This window comes from Gobio gobio (assembly GCF_949357685.1).
Source record: "Gobio gobio genome assembly, chromosome: 10".
Taxonomy (NCBI): domain Eukaryota; kingdom Metazoa; phylum Chordata; class Actinopteri; order Cypriniformes; family Gobionidae; genus Gobio; species Gobio gobio.
Genome location: NC_137116.1, coordinates 5866852 through 5892987, shown reverse-complemented (window position 1 = coordinate 5892987; position 26136 = coordinate 5866852). Strand labels below are relative to the sequence as shown.

The 26136-nt window shown below is 38.6% G+C and overlaps 1 protein-coding gene across 2 annotated transcripts in view; it reads left to right on the top strand.

Moving 5' to 3' along the window:
* The first annotated feature begins 2662 nt into the window (after positions 1-2662).
* fgfr1a (fibroblast growth factor receptor 1a) overlaps positions 2663-26136 on the top strand; it is a 65842-nt gene continuing 42368 nt past the window's right edge. Inside the window, exons 1-2 of one of the 2 annotated variants that reach the window (XM_079827750.1) lie at positions 2663-3345; positions 22056-22236. In XM_079827750.1, coding sequence (XP_079683876.1) covers positions 22095-22236 — 142 coding nt within the window. In that variant the 5' untranslated portion in view covers positions 2663-3345; positions 22056-22094. The remainder of the gene's footprint in view (positions 3346-22055; positions 22237-26136) is intronic. The other variant, XM_079827749.1, reaches the window with a different exon arrangement.

The window sequence follows — 26136 nt, the reverse complement described above, 5'->3', positions numbered from 1 at the left end:
TGAATCGTGTTTGTTTCGAAGACTCAGGATCTACTGAAGAAAACTTATGCAACGCAGAAACTCTTACAAAGCAAAAACAAGCACTCATTTTTGATCCATTAGACAGAGCGTATTTAGGCCACGGCCACATCGCTAGCAATAGCAATCCAATGCTCTCCATTGACTTTGCATTGTGTGAGGCTGCCTCCTTGTCATTTCAGACTTATAACAAGAAACAGAACAATGTCTAAAAGCTGCTATGTGACAAGGTGTACAGCAAACAAGCTAATAAACACAGAAATAAGTTTTTATAAGATGTCAACCCCAAAAAAACGAGCGTTTAAGGAGGCAAAAGTGGATAAAAGACATGAAGCTTCAGCAGGAAGAATGGGTACATTTTGGGATCCTGACACTCAGTATGCCTACGTGTGCAGGAAACATTTTGTCACTGTTACGTCAAATAATCGAATGTCAGTTTTATATATTATATTTCCTGTCGCTGATTACGTTCCCCTCCAGTGGGTGTATTCTCAGTGTAATATAGCAGTCGCGCTCTGTCTCAATTGCCTGTATCCACTTTTTTGTCCTTAAACGCTCGTTTTTTGGTTCAACAGCTTATAAAAACTTCTGGGTTTTTCGATCTGGGTTGTTTAGCTTGTTTGCTGTACACATTGTCACATATCAGCTTTTATACATTGTTCTGTTTTTTGTTACAAGTCAAAAATGACAAGGAGGCTGCTTCACGCAATACAAAGTCAATGGAGACGGTTTGATTGTTTCCCCCCCGGTGGGCGTGGTCTTCAGATATTGACGCATGTCGCTCTGTCTCTATAAGGACACGCAGACTCATGAATAATTAAGCGAGTCGTCTTCTCATTGGATAAGGACACGCAGACTCATGAGTCATCGCCGTACTACGAGAAAATGTCACATTCTGGGATGTTGATACAAAGATGAATTTATACCCGAAAGTTGAATATAACACAAAAAATATTCAAATGAACTAGTTTTCTCCAACAATAAAAACGAATGGATAGTAACATTGACTTCTATGATGCTCAACACTCATAACTCTGTTAGAATCTCAGAAAATTTGTTTTAGGGGTTCATGACCCTTTAAAATACAGCATTCTGTGAGTCTGCGTGTCCTTATAGAGACAGAGCGGCATGCGTTAATATCTGAAGACCACGCCCACCGGGGGGGGGGGGGGGCACAATCAAACCGTCTCCATTAACTTTGTATTGCGTGAAGCGGCCTCCTTGTCATTTTTGACTTATGACAAAAAACAGAACAATGTATAAAAGCTGATATGTGACAATGTGTACAGCAAACAAGCTAAACAACCCAGATCAAAAAACCCAGATCGAAAGGCTTCAGATTCTAGAAAGCATTTGATTGGACAGAAAGTCTGATGAGAAGCTGAAGTGCAGAGTGATGTCATCAAAATGATCCATTCATATCAGCGGAAGTGACAGACTGTAAGTTTTGAACGCTTATATCTTCGAAATGAGAATTTTCTCATTGTTTTGGAGCACACTAGCTTATAGATAACATTAAGGCTACCATATTCATACTAAAATTCATACTCAATTTTGATTTCAAGGGGACTTTAAAGCTGCAGTCGGTAGGTTTTACCTCTTTGGCGCCATCTCTGTTTGAACCCTGAAATTGCAGTTATCTTTACGTTTGTTGTGCATCGGCGTGGCTCCTCAGCGCAGATTAATCTAATGTTTTGAGGTGTGTGTGTATCAGTTGTCACTGATGATGTCGTTTTGAACTTTCTGGATTACAAGCCGCCATCAACATGATACATTTAATTATTCTAGCTGCTGTAAAAAGAGGCTACAAATGATCCGCCACCTGCAGCATCCACACACGCCATATAGCCCAGACTCCTTCTTTATACTTTCCCACGGAAACCCACCAGTACCACTTAAATTAAAATACATTATTACAGGCTGTGAATCGGGCTAAGGTAAGAAGATTGTTTTGAACACTGGCTGGTTATGTTGATCAAAAATGTATTTTGGAAAATTTCAACCCAAAAAAGTTACGGACTGCAGCTTTAGTCTAACTTTTTAAAGTTTTTTTTGTATTATTAAAAAAATAAAAAAAATAATGTAACATTTAAAAAGAAATGTAAAATGTTATTGTATACACGGGTTTCCTGTTTACAAACATTACAGGGTGCGTGCGCATCCTGGAGGCAGAAAGACAGATCGCTGGTCCGCTACTGCAACAACATTGAAGCTTTCCTTATTGTTTGTATATAACTGCTGACTCAATAAAACGTGATTTTAGTTGGATCTGTTTGTCTGTCTTTAATTTTGCAGTGTTGCTGTGATACATGTATGAATGATCATGTTAGGTAATAATTTTTTGGCAAACGCATGCTTCCCCCTAGGTATGTTAAACATCAGGCACCCAGCACTGGCTCTGTTGGTACAATTAAACACGCAGCAACTCCTTAGCATTTTGACTTACAGACACGCCGCTACCAACCTACAACACGAGAGGTTTCTTCTTTCTGCCTCTCGGGTGCGTGCGCAAGCAGTGATGACGTCGCCGAGAAATCCATGTATTCCTTTTGAGCAAAGCATTTACGAGTTTTTTCTTTTCTTTTTGAGGGGCTCAGTGTGAGAGAAACTACAATCCCAGGATGCACTGGGTGAGCTGTTTGGTAGTCCTGAGGTGATTGTGATGGAGGGGGAGTCAGGTCTTTCTGCTCACACTCCTCCATCCATGAGTGCGGAATCTCGCAGCTGTATCCTCTGTAGTGCTGGGGGAGGCCGACGATACGGACTATCTACAAACCAGTAGAAACATTCAAAAGTCAAGTTAGTTTCCCGAAGCTAGACCAGTTCATACAGAGGACTGCGACTCCAGCAAAAGCGCATTTGATCATTTAGGTTAGTTTTGACTTTCGACCGAAGTAGCGACTGGGGTAAAAGTTTTTTCCCCTCTAACGTTACCTTCTTGTCTCACGAGCGCAAACACAAACCGCACGGGTGGGATTTTCAGAAGAAAAGCGGACGAACACAGTCGAAAATCGGTTTGTTGGTGCTACGAGTGAGTCTTAAACGTTATGTTACTTAACGAAAACATCTTCACGCGATCTTTAGTACGAGCACGCGCGTCTCCGCTGAATATTTTCACTGATTTCAAACGATTCTCAGGCGAGACGAACGAAACACCGAGTAACATCGGTGTGGTTTAATGAGAACCAAAAAAGGCTAAACTAACAACAGAAGAAGAAATGTGGAGTTTTGTCATTTGACTGTTTTTGGGAGCCTGTATTTTATGAACTTTCAAATCTGATCTGGGATTGACTCTTTTCAGAAAGGATTTGCTTCAGAAAGAAAAAGGTGAGTAACGCCTGTAACGTTAAATGGACTCGAGTCTAGCTAGAGTCTGCAATAAAATACACATGCTTTTGCTGTTTTATTGGGTTTGAATAATACTTAGGACAGTATAAAAACACTTAACGTGACGTTACCTGTTGGGAAGAGTTTGATGACCGTTAAAATAAGTGTCCAGAAACGCTTATATTTATTTCGTTTTCTTTTCTCTTCTTGTCTACTCAGTCGTGCAAAGTTACTTGAATCGTTTTAATGTTATTCTTCTGTCAGAAACCAAAAATAAATCAATTTAAAATGTATTTTGGAAAGTCATTTTGACTGGGCAGTTTGTTCAAATGTTAAATATGCCTCTTATTGAGCCTGACTAGCTTTTTTATTATTCTTTCCGTACTGTTTTCGTACGAGCACGCTGTGAGATATTAGCTTTCATCATCAAATGGTCCCAAATCTGATGTTTTTATGAGAGCGAGTTAATGCGCGTGCCTGCGCTGCCACGCGCGCTCTCGCACAACATCTCATAGTAGGCTACAATGTTTTCAAAGTCGATTGGCATATTTAGCTTAAGATATTGGAACTGTTCTGTTGAAACAAAACCTTTTCACTTGGTGGCTTCTGTGGAAAATGTGTTCAACGTGTGTTACTTACAAATTTGAGCTATTATTAGGTTACTTGATTATGAATTAATTTCTGTCAATTGGGAGCATGTCAGCTACTTTTATTTTTATTGATTTAATATTATTATTTTGTAAATCAGTGTTTTCATGCATTATTGGCGCTTCATCCTTGAGATTTTGCTGATTTCTTTTCCCAAAATAATGCCTGTTATCTTGATGTGAAAGGCAGGTTTATTCTTGCAGTTGTTTATCTTCCCACAGTAAAAAGACAAACAACATAACTGTACTGAAGTATGAGTATGGATGGCACTGTGGCAGAAGGATAATTCATTAAAACTCATTGTAAAAAGACATGAGACGCATTGAATCCTGGAAACGTTTCAGCATTTCAATGACAGAAAAAGGCTCTCTAGCTGAAAGACACATTTATGTCTTTGTTTGGGCAGCTGAAGATGTTTCCTCAGAAATGACAAAAATCTTGTTGTGCTGAAGGGCTTTTATTCTGTCACTTTGTACATAGCAAAATAATTGTGCACCCACCTCACAGTGTCACTCCCTTTTTCTTCCTCATCACTCACTGGATAATTTCAGAGTAGTGCAAAAAACACCCCCCTCTTCATCCTTGGACTGTTCAGCACAGTCTAGAACTTTCTAATCATTGATATAAGCTTTACATTATCCTTTCTTCTAGCTTTTAAAGACCCTCCCTGTTAAGTGACCATTGCAATTTCAAGTAAGGACATTCACGGACAGTTTCCACCTTTTCACCGGTGTGAAGAACATGATGGAAAAGCAGAGAGGTTTATGAACGGCGACATGCTGGCTGGCGACTGCATGCGCAGACTTGACCTAGACTTGTTGCAAGTCGATGCAGAAATGTGAGCAAAATACAGTCAATTAGATATGAACATTTTCAGGCTGTTTGGCACAAGACCCATATCGTAGCTTGAGTTTAGACTTTTAGGATCTCCGCTTTAGATACATTTCACTTGAGTCTTGAATAAAGGTGTTTTCTTAAGTTCTATTCAACCATTGAAGTACTGAAGAACTGTAACGGACCTTGTGAAAATGTAGTTTAAGTCCATAATTACATCAATTACTTAAATTACAGGGGAAATCATTATGGCTGCTCGTCCCTCAGGATCTGACCAGTGATTTTACCGTTAGCCGCTCCAGACAGGTCACCGGTTCATCTGGTTTAGCAAAGAAGTTAGAACGTATTGTAAAGCATCATTAGTAGTTTCATAGAGGGGAGATGGCATTGACAGTTTGAGTTGCATTAAGTCACAATGTAAACCCTAATGCTCAAAATAATTGGTTTGAGTCGAGGCAACTCAAATTAAACAAATTAGTTCAATCAAATGAACGTTTATGAGTAGGGCTGCACAATATATCGAAATTATCGCAAATGTACATATCGTGATATGCATATCGCAACGACGCGCAATATCGGAATGATTTTAATAGGCTACTTCAACATTGTGAAACATGTACGTTTTAGGTCGACGCATATAGCAGAGAATGGACTGGGCACACGACGGTTACTTATGTGACTTGCTTGACGTTGAAAATGGTTATTACACGCAATAACTTGCAAAAAACAACTCCGTGCAGCCTCGCGCTGTCTGACAAACACACCGAAACGTGCGCACAAGCCGCCTCTCTGAAAGCGTGTGATCCCTTCAGCTCTGTTTCGTGTCTTGTTACACACTCGAACTGTCAAATACACACACAGTTATGTCAAAATGGCTGTCTTGATGGGTATTCATGTAAACACAGTCGGTTATGCTTTAAGTGAACAATATTAGTTGGGGAAAGAAACTGGATGCGTGTCAGTAGGATCCGTGCATTAGGTCTTAAAGTGACAGCCTGCTAATACAGTAAACCTGCTAATGCTAATACAGCAAACCTGCTAATACAGTAAACCTGCTAATGCTAATACAGCAAACCTGCTAATACAGTAAACCTGCTAATGCTAATACAGCAAACCTGCTAATACAGTAAACCTGCTAATGCTAATACAGCAAACCTGCCGCTGTCTGTCAAACATCAAAAGAAAAAGAGAAAATCACTCCGTGCTCTTGGCTGAATTAGCTTTGTAATGTATCAGTGTATATATAATTCATGTGAAGACTGCTGTTAGTTCTTATTTTTAATAACAAAGAAATTAAAATAACAAAAATAATTGTAGTTCAGGTGTCTTTGTGTACCTGGATGTTCTTGATTTTAAGTTTTAGGTTGGTATAACTATATATTGCAAGTCAAGCAAAGAGTTTTTGGTATTTAAATATTGGCATTACATTTACATTGATGTTAATTATATTTTCAGATTTGTGAGACATTTTTTCTAAAATCCTTCTGGTCACTTTCAGAAGTCTTAGCGATGCTTTCTTTTCCCAGAAAGAATGTGAAACACACAAATGGTATTCTTCTCAGTTTTTAAGTATTTCTTTAATATAATTTAATGGATTTTACACACTTAAAGCAATATCGTATAGCATATTGAATATCGCATTATTTATTAGGTATTGCATATCACATTTTTCTTCAATATTGCACAGCCCCATTTATGAGTATTTAGAACTTTCTTTTTCTTTTGAGTTCTCAAAACGGACACATTTAAGTTATTTAATTGTTTTGAGTTTTATGAACTTGTTTCTTTTAATTTAGACTAACTTAAATTTAACCAAAACTGGGGTGGGATTTCTATTTCCCAGCATGCTTTGCCATGACACTCAAAACGGAAAGTAAATGACAAAATTAAGTGTTATATTATGTTTTTTTTGTGTGCATGATTAACGTTGGACATTTAGTAGTGTTTAATTTTTTGTTATGCTAGTTTAGAAGAGTTTCTGTTATGTTGTTTTTTGTAGGGTTTTCATCATAATGACAAGAGGAGCATGAACTTAGTTTGAGAACAGATTTATGTTAAATGTGTTATATTGCTGTCTTCATTCAGCTATCCTAATGCTACCAAAACATTGTGTTACCAGTTAGCAAGGTGGCATTTACTGAATTTAGCTAGTTAAAGCTAGCCAAGCTTCCACTAAAATTGTGAGATTACAGTATGTTAGAGTTAAATGTATGCTTACTCAAATATTTCAAGTTCAGAGCAATTAAAATGTATGATTACGAAATAAAAAGGTTCTGCTTACTTATCTTTAAATTTTGATTGCCTAATTTGTTTTCGTTTTGCCAACTTATTCTGGTTTACAGTGCAGTATAAGCTTGTCTGCTGTGGAATGCTGGATATCAATGGATGTATTTGAGTCAGAGTTTACTGTGCCAGGATTCATGTTTCGCATACGGTCCCAAACACTCGTTTTGGTTTGTTGTGGTGATGTTGTAGTGACCACTTTATAGTTAAATGCACTGTTGTTTGAAAATGAAAGGAAGCAAATGGATGAAGGAGAAAAGATGTGCTGTGCTGTGGGTGTTCTTCCGGTGGAAGTATGCTGTTGAGAGTTTGGAGAGAAGAGGAATTCTTTGCCCTCTAATTTACTGGGCTGGCAGGGCTGGGCTGGCACAGTAAACTATCGCCCAGCACTTTTAAAAGGAAAGTTACTATTACACAACTGTCTGAGAGCTTTAGCATGAAACTTTAGGAAGAGTTTAGGCCTCAAGATGGAGAGATGCGTCCAATGCCTTATTTTGTTTACATCAACACATCTGTGACAGAACAAAGGCCCTGTTTGTTTACACCTGGTATTAAGATGCATTTTGGTCGATTGGATCACGTAGATGAGGCAGACAAATACTTGTTTACACCTGGTGTTTTATTCCGTGTCTTTTGTCCACTTTCAGCCACTTCTGTTCTGATTTCTTTGAGGGGAGGGTCTATGGGTGGGAAAATGCATGTTTTTTTTTTTTCTTCAGATCTTTCGATCTAATGGATAAAATTGCTTATGCAATTTACATCTAAACATTACCGGAGACGACGGAAAACATACAGAGAAGCAGCTGCTTTCGTTTTCTGCTCTGACAGACGCAAGACCACACGCTGAGAGTGTGTCTTAGAAATCAGGAATCTGGAATGTTTACATTATATTTCTCAGCAATGAGGTGATAACTTTGCTGTAATTAAACCAACAAGCTTCACTATTTAAGGCCTGTACACACCGGGACGAATATCGCGCGTGCTTATCGTCAGCGTTTTTCGGTGCGTCTTGAGTGTTCACACCCAAGCGATTTTCACTGGCGATGCGCCGAGTGAACGTGCACATTCAGTAGATAGCGCTCCCGGTACACAAGGTGGTGCTGCGCCACTTTACGCTTCTGACACTCGCTTGTCACACAGAAGAAGAAGAGAGACAGTATTTACGTGCTTGCCAAAACCATAGACATATTATGTCTATTGCCAAAACCATTCACACACACTTTTTACTAATTGGCAAGCAGCATTAGCAGCTCAGCTTCTTCTACTTACTACTACTTTGTCGTATCAATGCGTGCTCGACAAGACCGTTTTGTGCGTGAGCGCCACCAAGTCGTGTTTTACTGTCACTTCAGCAGCTCCAGGCACGTGAACAAAAGCGCGATCTCATTGGTCGGCCAGTTTTTAACGCGGCGCGTCAAAATAAAAAAACAAACCCGAGGCGTTTTTAAAAAAATGACGCTTTTACGGCAGGCGTTTTTCGCGTCGGTGTGCACACTCACATTGGCGCCCTTTGTTTAGTCACGAGGCATTAAACGTTGGCGATAAATGCGCGTGAAAATCGTCCCGGTGTGGACAGGCCTTAAGGCTACTGACTTGTGCCCCCCCCCCCCCCCCCCCCCCCCTCTCTCGTTATTTCATCGTTACTCAAAAAATGTAGTCTTACATCGCTACTTTATTTCACTTTCAGAAGTCTAGATAGAATTAGTTGTAGGCTAGATAAAATAATTGAAAATTGCTGTCATTTTCCTGTCAGTTCTGTCAAACATCCATGACGGCTGTATTTTTGTACATGCTGGCAAATAAATCAGCCATTTAAAACCATGTGCATAGTAAAGCCTTCACAAACAATCAGTTTGGTTGGGAATTAATGTAAACACAGATATCGGATGCCAGTCATGTCTGAAGTGAACGTAAACAGGCGGGCCAAAAAATCGGATGTGGGCAAAAGATCAGATCTGTACATTTAAGGTGCAGTGTGTAGTATTTATTAGAGGTCGACCGATGGTGGATTTTACCAATATCGATAACTAGGTTGGACCGCACTTGCAGATAACCGATTAATCGTCTGATAGTTTTTAAAGGGGTGGTAAAACACATTCTTTTGAAGGCTTGACTGTGTTTGTGGGGTGCACTGTAACATGTGTTCATGCTTCGTTTTAAAAAAAATTGCCTTATTTTTCATATATTTGACCTTTATTCTACACTGCTCTGTCCCTCCTTGTAAAACGGTCTGATGCTTTCCGGGATGTATGAAGCCAGTCCCTCAAAAATACGCAGTGGGCTCTGATTGGTTAGCTGGCCCAGTGTGTTGTGATTCGCTAACCGCCTAGTGCACGTATGTCGGAAACGTCACGCCCCTTACCTTTACCGGAGGCTGTGCTTTGGTCAGTGTTAGAAACAACGGCGTCAATAAAACCATATGAGCTCGAATCAGACCCAGAACATTTGAGTGAAGATGATCGAGCAGAACCTGTTCAGTCCTCAAGAGTAAAGACTGCGGATCTATAATGATCGCTACTGAATGGCACTTTAACTTTTGTATTTTTAGAATGATTACAGCTAAATATCTGTCGCAAGAACTAACCCAAAACAAACACTAAGCACTGGCTTTAACTAGTAAGTTAGCCAAATCACACACAGAACCATGTTTAGCATGCCTGTAGATAAACAATACATAAAAGCTCTAATCAAAGAATCATTTACACTAATGCCAAGTTTGCTGTTGAGATTTTAACGTTAGTGTTTGTAATGTTAGGTGTTCGTCGGATAACGTTAAGTATGAATGAGCATTTAACAAACTGGTTTGCAGAACAGCGCTGTCATCCTGTAACAACCTATTACAGGAAAACACATCGATGAAAAATAAATCAGACTTACAGGTTGTGGCCCGTGAACAGCTTCTGTTTGTAAATCCAGCTTTCAGGACAAGCCGTTGTGCATATCCTGTATTGAACTCGCGAAGTTTGTGTTGTCCTCCGTGAAATGTGCAGCGCGCGCGTCGTGCATCCACGCACCGGCAGTGTTTTTTTCACGCAGCTGACGTTGTGCAAATCCGGCATTGAAATCGCGAAGACGGTGGATGTTTTCCTCTGTTAGATGTAGGATTATTTAGCTGCAGGAGCCCCGCGCGCGCCTGATTCCTCGCTGACTCAAACACACGTGCATATAACATGCTGTATGTTAAACGCTCTGCAACGCACCCCTGTCCCTATGAAGGCTGAACAGAGCAAGTACCCCAGACCTGCAATCCGGATGAAAATAACAGCGTTTCCTCGGCATCGCGGCAACAACACTCCAGCCTAACTAACTTATACCACAACAGCGCCGCGATACAAAATGGCCTCACCCCCCCTTATTTAATATTCTCGGAGGAGGGGTTTATGTAAATATTGAGCCTGGTGATGTCAGCAAGCCCTGGAGGAATGTGTGTAGTCGCCTACTGGCCGTTTGCTGTAGTTCTTAGAAACTGATTTCTTTAAAAGCAAATATCTCCCTTTGCTTTAAACTTTGAACGTTGTAACTTTGCAGATGTTGTTTATGCTCAAGCAGCAACATTACACGTTAGCTAAAGTTAGAATAGTGAAATCGTGGTTTACCACCCCTTTAAAATGGATACTGGATAAAAAAAACATAAGTAAAATAGTGCTGAATTTTATAACAACAAATAAAACAAACAGTACTCATTCATGAAAATGTGCTAGATTAAAAACGTATAAATATGAATATTAAAATCAGAAGTTCTAACAGACCAAATTCTTCAGAAAATAATTTAAACTTTAAATATTACAGGTCAAATTTGTTTCTTTACCTATAACCCAGAAACATGCATGTTCATATCATAGGTAACACTATGCAAGTCCCTATGCAACAAGGATGTGTTAGTGTACATGAACTATATGCATTATGCATACATTTTTACAGCATGTATTAATATGAGCAATATTGTACCTTGATCATTCATGTTAGTTCATAGTGCATTAACCAAGGTTACAAGATAAAATAAAAATTTTTAGAAGGCGATTATCTAATAAAATACGAATGCTTTTCTGCTTTGTTTATGTTTCTGTCGGCAGCATGACGATACAGTTTGCTTTCTCACATCACTAATTTTATATATGCAACATTTGGGTCGGACTTGCGTGTGTTTTTATCACATTGTTTTCACTGCTTGAGGTACTGCTATTGTTAGCATCCTCTCAGCCTCGACGACAAACATACACACTGCTGTTATTTACCTGTTAATGCAGCATCTAGTCAAGAAATGAATTACTTTATAACGATTTGGCAACAAGTACTGTAGTGTTCTGTATTCATACCGCTTCGCTGTCGTGTTTTAAACGCGCATCTGATGTGTCAGCGGGCGCTCTCCGTGCAGCATGTGCTTTCCGTGCAGCGAGCAGCCTCACGTGTGAATGTAAACGAATGTGAGGTTTTTTTCTCGCCTCTAGAGGCCACTCTCGTGCTTTATAATAGCAGCAGGCCCTTCTCAGAGCTCTCGTACTGTGTAATGACAGCGCACCCGTCTCAGCCGCTCCAGCAACGGACGCATCACGGAAAAACTAGCGGTGTGGATTTTTGCAGATAACCGATTGTTCCACCAATCAGCTATCGGTGCAGATTAATCGGCAAAACCGATGAATCGGTCGACCTCTAGTTATTATGAGGATCTATTGACAGAAATGCAATATAATATACATAACACTGTTTTCAGTGGTGTGTAAAGACCTTACATAATGTACCGTTATGTTTTTATTACCTTAGAATGAGCCGTTTCTATCTACATACACCGCGGGTCGCCTTACAGTGAAGTCGTCATTTTGCGCCGCCATGTTTCTACAGTAGCCCTAAACGGACAAATTGCTCTACAGGGCGCAGAGAGAAGAGATAGGAAAAATCAAGATGGAAAAGAGGGAACAGTTAAGAGTTTTGTAGGTAAAGTTCATCAGCATAGCCCTAATAGCCTCCCCATGGAGTGGCAGTCTGGAGACTCTTGGTTTGGTGGGCCGGCTATGGCTCTGGCTCCCACCGGCACTGGAATGAGTGAGGTCAGGCGTCCCGTCTCCGACACAAACCGATGCTGTTCTCTGGAATGTTCCGCTCCAGTAGTAGGCAGCGGTAATGAGCTGGGCCTGCTGTATGCTCTCGCCATGTTCCCCTCCAATGATCAGAGGGAGAGAAAAACATGCCGGGGTTCATTAATTAGGGTACTAACTTCTCTTTCCACTTGACTTGGCCTATTTCTTTTTATTCCATGCGCTCGCTCTCTCTCTCGCTCTCTCTCTCGGCTGTCTGCTCGTCTTTCCCTCTCAAAGTGAACACTGTGGAAAGACGTTAAATATAATCAGCTGAATGTTTGTTCTGCTGTTTGTTTTACTTAGAAATAGTTCACGTAAACAGAGGAACTTGTTTCAAAAATTATTCAAAACATTTACATCAGCGTAATCTCAGCCAAGTAATTTACTCATAAACTAAGGCTTCTGCCCTGTGATTTTCTCAAACTATACCTTTGTGTTTCCTCAAAAGCATATTAATTAAACGTGTTAACAGTTAAAACTAGTTCAGGGTACATTAGTCATTCCAGCCAAGTTGCAAACTTGAGCTGTTGCATCAGTAAAAAGACTACACTGAGAAAACAAGATGCTAAAGAGAGAAAATTAGCACAGATTTACTCAAATTTAGTACTTGGTAAAAGTGATTTTTTTTTTTAAACATTTAATGGATACAATATTGGAGAGGATAAGAAATTGTCATGAAGATAGAGAATATGATTAGGGATGCACCGAAATGAAAATTCCTGGCCGAAACCGAAAACCGAAAAAGAGGAAACCAAGGCCGAAAGCCGAAACACCGAAATAAATTTTGGCAATTATTAGTACCATTGCATTTATGGCTATGACTGTGTACTAACTTTACTAAAATCAAGGCATTGCAATTGCATAAATTAATATTAAAGTTTCAAAGAATAAATAAATTACAAATAATGCCAATATTTATTTAGCACATTGCAACAATGCACAGTATAAAATAAAATTCAAACTAAAATGTTTAACTTGATCTCACTCATTTGTACATTAAATAATAATGTACAGGCCTACAGAAAGGTTATAAAATTAAATGTTCTCATAAAAACAAAGTGCATTTAGGTCTAGTGCATTTAAAATTTTTCTCTGTAGGACTACTACAAGAAAGTGCATTCAGAACAAGTGCAACTGCTTAAAGATAAAACTATTTTCTCTGTAGGCCTTCAACATAATAGTGTATCAAAACAAAGACTGCCATAGCCCATATGTTAACTGCAGAATAGGGGTGTAGCGGTACACACAACTGACGGTTCGGGACAGCAGTTTTACAAAATGGCTTTTTATTTATTTGTATTGGCTTACTGAAAAAAAAAGTATCTGTCCTTAAATGAATTAAATTATAACTAAAAGTTTTTTGAATATATTGCTCTAAACTATATAGGGAGCCCTTACTTGCACATTAATATTAAAGGTTAACAACAGAGCCAAAACTAATAGCATAAATTCAGTTGCTATGTATTTTTAGGTCTAATAATCAACACTCAAATAATATAGTACACAAACATGTAAACTTCACATAAGGCAGTTTTTGCAATAACTTCTAAATCTAATTATAAAATAGTTTTTTATCCAATTCGTTGTTGAAATATAATCATTTATTCACAGTGTCTGTCATTTTATTTAAACATGCATGAAATAATCAATATATCATTAACAGGTTAAGTAGAATATAACGAATATAACGGCTAATATAGGTCATATATTTAGTGAAAGAGTTGATTTCTCTAGTGAACTAACAGATGTGGACACTGAATGACTGCCTGAGGTAAATGTGATGCTACATGACTGTTTAGTTTACAGCAGTTATATTGAGGTCTTTCCGCCGTTGAGACACTGATTGAGCGATTACACCACATATGATATGTGACAGTAAGTTGTAATGTATCCTCAACACACCTTAGATGTTCATTCATGTTTATTCTTAAGGAAGAGATGATCGATCGCGCTCACAGATGATCGCGTTCACGCGCGCGCCCCGCCGCCAGATTGAAGTGTGTTCCGCGCTTAAAACATGCCCACTGTTAAAGATTGCGTTCGGTTTCACAGTGAAGTCTGGTCCTCTTCTCATCGAGAACATGAGATCTCGCTGTCAGTGCTTGTGCATAGAGCAGACGTGGGTGTTTCTCAGATATACTGAAATACGTCCACACCGCAAATATGTTGCTTCAGACAAGCACGTGCAGGTCGCGGTTTCTGTTTGCGTCATCACAACATTTCGGCCGTGTTGTTTCGGTGATAAAAGTCTTTCGGACGAAAACCAAAAGTGCACTTTTGGGCCATTTTCGGCCGAAAATTTTCGGTGGCCGAATATTCGGTGCATCCCTAAATATGATGATATGTTAGATTCAAACATGTTATCCACAATAATGTATCAGAGCATGTGCACTATTCCATGGCTTCAAAAAATGAGCATGTGTTTTAAAGAGCAATGAACTAAGGTTTAGCTAACATGTTTTCTGAAGTTTTAAAGATACTTATTCAGTGTTTCCCCTACCATTGTTTTGGGGGGGTGGCCCGCCCTCCCAAAACAACCCACTGCCCCGCCCCCCCGAATGAATGACAAAAATTATTTGTCATTACGGTCGACAATAAGAATTGCCTGATGGTCCAGTGCCAGCGTGAAAGACACTCGAGCTAATGCTGCATCTTCACGGAAGTTGATCATTTGCGCATTTTTAAGCCTCGCCAATTTAAATATTCAAGCGCGCATAGACGAAAAAGTGTGTCTCTCAGTTTGGTACTTGCAAAGCGCAGCAACAACACGCATATGCATGGCCACGCATCTCACAGCGCGCGAATATTCACACAAAATTATATCAAAATGTCTTGTTGAGTGTGTGTATCATCGTAAACATAGTCGATTATGTCGTTGACATGAAATTTGCCAGTCACCATCAGCATTTATGGTCATTTTCACAAGTTTCATGGCCCACAGAATATCTTGTATGACTATCTAAACATGCAATATATAAAAAAAATAATAACAGACCCTCTGTTTTATTCTAGCTTCATACATTCTTTTTTTTAATCAACACAAGTTTCATGAAAAAGCAACATTTTGAGCATAAAGCTGAGAAAATCACGATTTTGCAAAAGACTACGTCCGAAGTCGAACGATGATCAAACACAGATGGAGTAGATCGAGTTCATCAACACCCCAAAGCTTCACAGTCCTATAGCTCGTCCTGGGTTGAAATTTCATTCAATAACATTGGGCAGTTTTGATTTATATGCTGTTTAATGTTGATGATCGCGTTACTTTACATATGCATCTGCTAACATATGATATCGCGCGTTGCTGCTGTGTTTTGATCAGGAGATTCTGTGCTCGTCGCCCCCTAAGGTATAACAGTGAAAACATGGAAAGCCGGAAAATATCGTCATTGGCTATATACATATTGAGATAACAAAAGACAAAAAAATCACTCACTGCTCTTGACTGAATAACTTGTAATAAGGATTAATCTATATTTATATGCAGTGACATATCATTTTATGCGGTGATATTTTACATTTGATTACTATTTTACTGTAACACTCCCGCTCCGCGACACTAGTAGTTTCGGGAGGTCTACCACCCCCCCTGAAAAAAAAATCCTTGGGGAAACACTGCTTATTGCAAATCATTGTATCCAGTTCCTCTGAGCTCGCCTGCCCTGATGGGAGTTTCCCATGGACTGTTTGCCTTTTGCAATTTTGAAGAAAAAAAAACTGTAGAGAACATAAATTAGAAATATATGACATTTCCCTTGATTGTGTTATGCAATATTGCTATGGAAGCTTGTTTCCGCCACAGAAAAACACATTTTAATATATAATTGTGACTTTTTATCTCAGAATTGTGAGATCTAAAGTCAGCGATTGCAAGTTTATTGCAGTTTATATCTCGTTATCTCGTAATTCTGACTTTATAACTCACAATTCTGAGAGAGAATTGTGAGATAAAAAGTCGCAAAATTACCTATTTTATTTTTTTAATTCTATGGCGGAAACAAGCTTCCATATATTGCAGCCAATATTCTACTACACATCCAAAACAAGCTGAGATTTTTTTTTTTGCATTCTCATTACTACAATAAGATAGTGCCTAAATCTCTTATTTACAACATGCCACCTTGATTATAATGGAAGCTTCCTGGTTTTGTCATGTCTCGTCTGCACTGTATACTGTGTTACACTAAGTTTCACATAAGTTGGTCTTTGTTTTCTTGCTTTTCCATGTAGTCTGATGTGTGTGGGAAGCTTTTTAATGCATGTTTTCGTCCTGGGGATGATTATTGGCATGTTGTAAGTGTCTGAGGACTGGCACAAGCTCAGAGTCCAACACCTCTGAACCGTTCGCCCGTTTCTCCAATCATCTGTTCTTCTGGTTTGTACCAGCTGCAGACATAGCTTGAAAAATGAAACCAACCCAAACTCTATGGGAACAATTTTACGTGTATCAAATCTCATTTCTTGGCGTTTGTCCAAATTTCTCGTCCTTATTAGAGCAGCTGTGAAGATGATAGACGTTGCATCGCATTATTCTACAAAATATTAGACTCAAGGGCAATATGCTCTAACTTTTTAGCAGGGGTGCTAGAACCGTCCTGATATATGTGTAAGATAAGTTATTGTAGTGTTACAGTTTTGGTCTAATCCTAAATATTTACAGAAGTTACATTCAAAATGCACTTGGCTTAAAAATGTAATGGTGTGTGTCTAGTTTGAATAGGCATGACGCTGATCTCTCTAGAGAATTCAAAACCATTCACGACATCCCTGACTCGCCAGGAGTTTTTTCTTTTAGTTAATTTAAAAAGCCTAGGGTTTGTATTTACTTTCTTTTTCGCTTTAACCATATTAAGATTTTTCCCTCCAGTTTATTTACATTTGTGAATTAGAGGCAAAATCCTGAATGCAAGCAAAGGCACGCAAATTACCACAGCTAAACACTCTGAAGAAAAAACATCTGCCAGATGAATTGTGAAACGCCGCTCTTTTCAGACCAATCCACTCGTAGTGGGGTGTGTTGAAATGTGTAAATGATGTTTGAATGAGGAGTTCCGATAGCTAGTAGGACAAATGGCATGAAGGGGTCATGCTGGGGTCTAAACCAGCACAGAGTTGACAGATATCTGTGAAGGGTTGGAGGACTGTGTTTGTGTTTCTGTGTGTTTTACTGCGTGTGTTTGTAAGAGCAAACAGATGGTGTGACCTCGCGCAGAACTGCGCTTCGAAACTGTTCTTTTCACTATAAAATATGTATGTCAAGGTTAATGCAATCTAATTTCTACATTTACTTAGGGAAACATTGCAACGCTGTACCACAATGGAGAATGGTCAAAGTAGTTTTTCTATAAAATTATGATTTTCTTTTCAGTTTAAATGACCATTTCTTTTAGAAATTGATAGATTTATACACTTGACTCACGGAAACCAAAAATAAGTTGATCCCTATCATTTAATCCCCATCGTTCCCTATAATTTGGCTAACTCATCCTCGCTCTCATCATATGGAAGAGCTAACTCTGCACTCTTCCTTCTGCCCTTTCCGTAAAATATTGCTGTATTCATTTTCTGAAAAGATGAAAAGTTACTTATACATAAACACAACTATACTACAATAAACACTTTAAATAAATAAAAAACTACAATCATATTGTTGATGCTACTGTAAAAAAAATCCCAATGGGGAAATGCATTACTGCTTTTCCACTGTGGGACAGCGTTGCCATATGAAAACATTTCTCAATTTACAGTAAAACTATGCTAGACAAAGTTGATTTGAGAATAAAAATATCTAATGTACTTATCAAACAAAAATTAAAAATCCCCCTTAAGAAGAGATGAGGTAGAAATGAGGTTATTAGAGCAATTTCTGGAAGCACTTTAACGGTCGTCTTCCTTGTGAGCGTGACCGGGGGAAAGAGTGTTTTGGAGGGACATTCAAATATATTGAATATCATTTAATATCATTTGAATTAAAAACAGCACATCATTGGCCACCTTAAAGGAACACTCCACTTTTTTTGAAAATAGGCTCATAGAGTCAATAGGTCCAACTCCCCTAGAATTAAACAGTTGAGTTTTACCTTTTTTTAATTCATTCAGCCGATCTCCGGGTCTGGCGGTAGCACTTTTAGCATAGCTTAGCATAGATCATTGAATCTGATTAGACCGTTAGCATCTCACTCCAAAATTACCAAAGACTTTCAATATTTTTCCTAATTAAAACTTGACTCTTCTGTAGTCACATCGTGTACTAAGACCGACGGCAAATTAAAAGTTGCGATTTTCTAGACCGATATGACCGATGCTTTCATTCCTGCGTAATAATCAAGGAACTTTGCTGCCGTACCATGGGTTCAGCGGCACAATGATATTACGCAGCGCAACTTTTCATTTTCCGTCAGTCTTAGTACACGATGTAACTACAGAAGAATCAAATTTTAAATAGGAAAAATACTGAAACACTATGGTCATTTTTTTTTTCGAGCGAGATGCTAACGGTCTAATCAGATTCAATGATGTATGCTAAGCTATGCTATATAATGTCGAGCCCTGCATTAATATAATAATAAAAAACAAAAAGTACCACGTTAGCTTACTGTGATTTTTGTTGATGCAAACTCATTAAAGACACAATGTTGTAGTGGAAAAGTCTGTGGTTAAAATCCTTGAGTTCGTGAAGGACGTGCTGTTCCAGTATTGACCTTATACAGCAAAGTTTTCGTCTGCTTCATGGTTACATCTAAAATGGATTGGGATTTTTATCAGGCTGTTTACAAAAAACTGTGCTGCTCGAGCATCAGAGGGGTTTCTGTGACTCTATTGAGTCTTACAGGAATTCTCTGTCAGGGATTCTTTTCTATTAAGGCTTAAGATTAATTTTGTCATGTCCGTAGTGTCCCTGATGTTAATTTGTCCAATTCCTCAGTACAAGTTACTCTAAAGCAGTGGTTTCCAAACTTTTTTGAGTGGAGTACCCCCTGAGGTATTTACCTTCCTTCTGCGTACCCCCTCTCTTCCACTCACCTTTTCCATTAAGGGACAATATTTCCCCCTAAATTGACTTTCCAGTGCATTTTTTTCACCTTTTTATATATACCTTTATAACATTTAATAATGATTTAAATAATAAAAAAGTTCAATAATTGTCTGGCTATCACCAGACCAAGCTCAATCTTTTAAGATTGAACATTGATCTGGGATGTCTGCTCTGTATTTTCTACTGCACAAGAGGCGTGATCAACGGGCATAGTTCAATTGACTGTACGCAATTGGATAGACCTTCAACCAATCAGACCAATGATCTGTCGCTTCTCTATCCGTCATCGTGCTAAACCCGCCAATAGCGCGCCAGGTGGATAAGCCTGTTTGTGATTGGTCCCCGCAAATTTGTTTCAGAAGCAGGATAGAAATATGTACAGGTTTCCAGCCTGAGCTGCAGGGCGAAATCAAATCTCCAGCAAATCGGGCTGGGTTTATCCAGTCTAGTTCAATAAAGATTTATAAAAACGAAGTGATTCTTTGAAATATTAAACTAAAACAGCCAGCAGGTGCATTCACACCAGAGGCAAATAAATTGCGCTATTCGTGTGTAGATGGACGCTTGAACATTTTGAGTTTACTCACTTCATTCGCACGTGAAATTCACTTCACAACAGACGCAAATTCGTGTCATGGGAGGGGCTACTGCCAGTCGGCTCGTCTCGTTGCAAAATGGCTGACATGGATTGTTTTAAAATACGGCGAATAAGCTCAATACGCCGGCTTTAACTAGCTTGTAGTCTCAATAGGGTGAATTCAGTGTGATTGGGATACTTTTTCCAAATCATCTCAATGGCGAAGTGTCCCAATCACCCTATGTATAGCTCAAATTGAGTAAAGAGCGATTTTTACAACTTACCAGACTGTCCGACCTCCTCACTCACTTTCTTGCAAGCAAGATCTTTTTTATTCCTGTTTCTATAAAGTACATACAGCTCCGGGTATCCACATATGATTTTATAACATACAGATGATCATTGTTGTCACTGCTAGAGCAAGCTCCTGATTGGTTAATGCTAATATCCGCCAAAGTTGTCCATTATCCGCAGAATGTCTATTCTCGTCTTTGCATTGACTTAACATGTAAATCACTCCCATTCATTCAGTAATGAAGCAAGCATGGGAAGCAAGTAGCTGTATTTATGAATGAATCATTGAATCAGTGATTTTCACGAAATATTTGTTCTAAGCCACAGACTTGTTAATGAAACACAGCTGTGTTGCATTTCTGCTGTGGCTTTTTGTTGGAACTATTATTTGGTCGCAAAATAGAGCAAATACTGACAATATGTGTGTAAAATGAACATCACTTAAAGGATTAGTTCACTTTTAAATAAACTTTTGCTGATAATTTACTCACCCCCATGTCATCCAAGATGTCCATGTCTTTCTTTCTGCAGTCGAAAAGAAATTAAGGTTTTTGATAAAAAACATTCAAGGATTTTTCTCCATATAATGGACTTCAATGGGCTCCAAACGGTTCAAGGTCCAAATGACAATTTCAGGTGAGCTTCAAAGGGCTTTAAATGATACCAAACGATACCAGACGATGAATAAGGGTCTTGTCTAGCGAAACGATCAGTTTCTGCAAGAAACCGAGCAGTATTTATGATATTATTTTACCTCTTATCAGACGAATGTGATCATCTCTGAGCTCCGCCATAACTTTCGCTAAGTGAGGGCAAAATACGATCGTGGTCATGGATGTATACGTATATGCCTCATTAGCGCTTGCACGGATCAGTTGAATGAGGCATCTACGATCGATATATCTATGACCACGCTCGTATTTTGACCTCACTTAGCGGAAGTTATGGCTGAGCTCAGAGATGATCACGTTCATCTGATAAGAGGTAAAATAATAGCATAAATACTGCTCGGTTTCTCGCAGAAACGGATCGTTTCGCTAGATAAGACCCTTATTCATCGTCTGGTATCATTTAAAGCCCTTTGAAGCTGTACTGAAACTGCCATTTGGACCTTGAACCGTTTGGAGCCCATTGAAGTCCATTATATGGAGAAAAATCCTGGAATGTTTTCATCAAAAACCTTAATTTCTTTTCGACTGCAGAAAGAAAGACATTGACATCTTGGATGTCATGGGGGTGAGTAAATTATCAGCAAAAGTTTATTTAAAAGTGAACTAATCCTTTAATATTATCCTTTTGTTTGTTGAACTGTTGTATAAAATAAAAGTTACTTTTGCAATCGTGAGGATATCAAGCGTAGCGTCAGTTCTGGCGGGTCACGTTTGTCAAGCCCGCATCAGCTGACTGTCAGCTGATCACATCTACCTATAGGAATACGACTTCTATCACAGCATACTAGGCATGTGCAGATATATCAAATTTTTATAACCATGATAATACCGTATACCGTGATGATAACTTCAGCAATTAATCACAACAAGTTGCAAAAAAAGTGTTATCATACTATAACAGGTTTAATAACTTTCTTATTAAAAAAAAAGAACCGAACATTTAAATACAATAAATCAATACACAAAAATGTATAAAGTAAAAAAATATTTAAAACAGATTAAAGTGCAAAATAATTATAAAGAACAATAGGTAACACTTTACAATAAGGGCTCACTAGTTAATGCGTTAACATTAATAAAGAGCGAATGGCTACATTTTTACAGTTATTTTTCTTTGATACAGTTAAAAAATCAACTGTTAGTGTTAGCTCAATATGTTGTCTTCAGTAATTAGTTGTGAATAGATAAATATTCTTTTTGTGATCAATTGTTTTTACATTTATTCACATACCAGGAACTATAGATAAATATTCTTAATTGCTTCGCTTTCTAATTTTTTCTGTCTCACACAGTGTGGATGTCCTAGCTGTTTTTATGGCGAGCCGGGCTGGATGCAGTTCAGATGTAGAGAATCCATGATGATGATGATGATGACGATGATGACGACGACGACGAAGACCATGTTGCTGCTGATCTCCGTACTCCTAACTCAGGCTCTTCAGTCCCAGGGCAGACCAGCCACCCAAGATGATGGTAAGTCTTTTTTTTATAGTACTCTTGTTGTATCAAGTCGCAGTTGAAGACGTGTCAACAATAAACCATGTTTCAGACACTTTGCAATTATGCTCCCTAAAATAGCTTTTAAATTGGCCATATCCTACACTTTTATGACAGCTTTTTTCTATTTTGTCCCACTTTAATCCACTTAATGGAGCTTTCTTTCAACAAAAACAGGTGTGATTGTTTTCCACCCTCTGTCTGAGCTTGAATTAAATGGGCTGTTTTGTTTTGTCTTTTGCAATAGTACCATTAAGATTTGTTCATATAATTGAACATTATTGAAGCTTTTTCACTGTTTCAACTTTAGTTAAGTGTGTAATTTTGCGTTTTGAGCATAAAAAACATCTGCAAGGTTACAAAGCTCCAAAGGGACATATTTTATTTAACAGAATCCCCTTTTCAAGAACTACAACGAACGCCTACAACATGATTTTTCCGAATTTTGTGAAGTCATAATGTTTCTCATTTAAATAATAATTTAATGTCCACAGAATACGCTAAAAAGGTGTTGATTACTGTTTGGATTACCATAGTTTTCCTACAAATATCACAATTATATGGCGTATAACATTGTAACTAAAGTGTCTAAGAAACAAAAACAAAACATACCACCTTGAAACGTCCTGTGAAAGCCGTGCTTGCATAGTCTTTGAATGAAGTCCGTTCTGCACGATTCTCTTGTTTGTAAACATTATTATTATTAGGTCTAAATTAGGCTTGAATTGGTTTGAAATTGACACCATCCTTAATAGGCTATATATATATATATATATATATATATATATATATATATATATATATATATATATATATATATATATATATATATATATATATATATATATATATATATATATATATATATATATATATATATATATATATATATATATATATATATATAGTAGTATATCAAACACACTTCTTCATGTTGTTGTTATTGTTGTTGTTATTCTGAAGAGCAAGTAAAATACTCCACAATTTGTCCTCGTTAAAATGAGCTAGACTTTGATATCTGTGGATATTGTACAACATGATTGTATGGCTATATGCACTTTCTCAAACCATATTCATATCTGCAATATGCCGTATGTCAGTTGTGTGCCATGGGGGAAACATTCTACTCCGAGCTGTGGAAGTTTACACTTGGATACCATTTGTTCTCCATTTTCCACCTCATGTCCAAAATAGCCATTTAAAACCCTAAGGACGTTCATTCGCTCAAGTCATAGACAGAGAGTAAAAAAAGGCAAACGGATTGAAAAAAACACCAGCTGAAATAAAACCCTGAAAAATGTGTCCTTTGGCAACATTCCAGCCGAGCGAGTGCCTGTGGCTCTCACAGGCCCAAACGTGCTTCCGTAGCGCCATCCTCGTCTTTTGGATTTCGGAAATACAGCATTCCCGGGAGACTTCTGAATGCCTTGCATTACAGTTACCACCATTATAAAATGAGCGGTCACTTCAGCTCTGGCCGACTGTGGAGGCTTTAAATAAACACAGTAGGTTTGAGTTCACTCCAGAGCTGGAGGTGTGAAATAGCTGCCATCTGTACCCTCCGGCTATGCAAAAATACCTCTTCCCCCTCTATCTCTCTTTCTCCCTCGCTGCTGTCTCGCTATCCTCCTTTTGTAATGAAAAGGTGTTTGTTGTAAAGGGAAGAGTTGACTACCTGAGACACTATAAATTACTGCTTTTAAAAGAAGACAGAAAGTACTCCGCCCTGTGGTGCTGTTCCACAGTGGAGATCATGTTTCTGGGAAAACGAAGCATGTTTTCTTGTGCTTGAGTGCAGAGCTGTGAAGCGTAGCCCTGTGGGTAGTGCTCTTCATGAAAACTTGCATTGCACGAAAAAAAAAATACAATTCTGGAATTGGATACTTGTTATAAAATTTAGATTTAGTTTCATCTTATCAATTCCTTTTGTGTGCATTTTAATATGACTTTTAACCCTTCAAGCGCAAGAAGACTTGCACGCTGTTTTCTGTGCTGCACACGCATCTAAATTGTGCGCACAGATAGCCGCTTCATACTGTATAGCGCGCGATACTGAACTTACTAAAGTGTGTGAATTCTTCTCTGTATCTTTTTGCACTTGAACGGACAAGTACACACAAAAATGTCAATATCTTCGTAAAAACAGTCGGTTATGTCTTAAATGAATGTTAACAGTTGAGAAGGAAAACACGTGTAACAGTATGTTGGATCTGTGCATTAGCTCTTAAAGTGACCTCAGCCTAACATTCCCGCTGCCCACTTTATGGTGTATATCGTTAGTTCTGGCAGAGCACGTTAGTCAAGCTCACATTTGCTGACTGTCAGCTGATCATTTCAATACGATGCATATCACAGCATGAATATATAAGCTCCTTCAGTACTATCAGTTGTTATCGCGTTTCTCCGGAGCCAATTACCCTCCTCCATCCCCAGCCCCCCCCCTCGTCAGTCCGGATTTGGCATCTGATTCCCCCTGAATCGGACTAAATTCACGAATTAGGTTGTACATTTTAATATTGACATTAATGATATCAGCATTACATAGTTGCTTCTGTTCTGTTTACCCTTGGGGGGTTTATCACTGCTCTTCCTGCTCTTATCCATGCTAGGCAGGGAGTTCTTGCCCAGAACAGAACCATACCGCCAATCTAAACTATATGCTAATTGTCTATCACTTTAACGATAAGTAATGTTATTTAAGTGCAGTGTTATTTTTCATTTGATTACAGTTTCTGTACCTGAATACCTGAAATCTTAAAACACAGTTTAATTCAGTCGTGTCTTTGAGTTGTATTCTTTTGTGCGATTGTTAATTTGTTTATTTGTTCTTTGCTTGTCTTTAGTAATGCTTGAAATGGATATGAGTTTAGCCCTGTTTCCACCGAAATTACCCGGAACAATTTGCCCCAGGAACTGTTTTTTCCCCCAGACCTATTGCTGTCTGCATTCCCGTTGCCGTCTAAAGTACCGTGAATTAGTCCGGTGATGTAGGACTGCGTGCAACTTTCCAGTTCCTGCTGGATTTCGTCTTCCGCATATAAGCTTAATAAAGCTTGAACCTCGTCGTCAGCCCATTGGTCGAATAGCACTCAACTCTTACTGCACGCACTGCAACAGACTTTTATATGTGGTGGTTGAAATAAAATGCTGCGTGAAATTAACCAATCAGCATGTTCAGCACCCAAGTCCCACCCCCAAAAGTTCCTGAACTTTGAAAAGTACTACCTCGTGAGCAGGGATGTTTTTAGGGGGGAATTTTTACGCAGAACTTCATTTAGACCCTGGTTCCTGCGGTCAAAACACACTGATTACAACCCCAAAGTCCGTAGTTCCTGGGAAAAGTTCCTGCGGTCTAGTTGCTTTTGCTATGGTATTTATAAACCATAGGAAGAAGTTCCTTGTGTAAGTGTCCTTTAGCCTGTTGATTTTGGTTCATGGTATTTGTATATTTCAATCGTTAAAATTGAAATGATACCCTAGTTAACAATGTGTCTAGTTGATACGGATCTAACACCCTATATGCACAAATTGAGGGCTTGCAGGGGATATACTTTTTTTTTTTTTATCCCCTTGATTTCTGACTATTTTGATAATATATTTCCGTTTCTTGCTATTCGTTTGAGCGCTTCCCTAAAAGATTTTGTTTTGACTATAACAAAGGGAGGAAGACCCAACCAGAATGTGATGAATTGCCTTTTACCCACTTAATGCTTGACAGCCAAATGGCCAAACAGGCTGAAACCCTCTTCACATTTCCTCTACTCCTCCTCTCCCTTCTTCCTCCTGTCAGGACAGAGAGCGCTTTTCCTTCTCTCCCCTCAGGCCTCCTGTGGTGTAAATGATAGTTTCAGCTGTTGATGAGTGACTGACACTCCA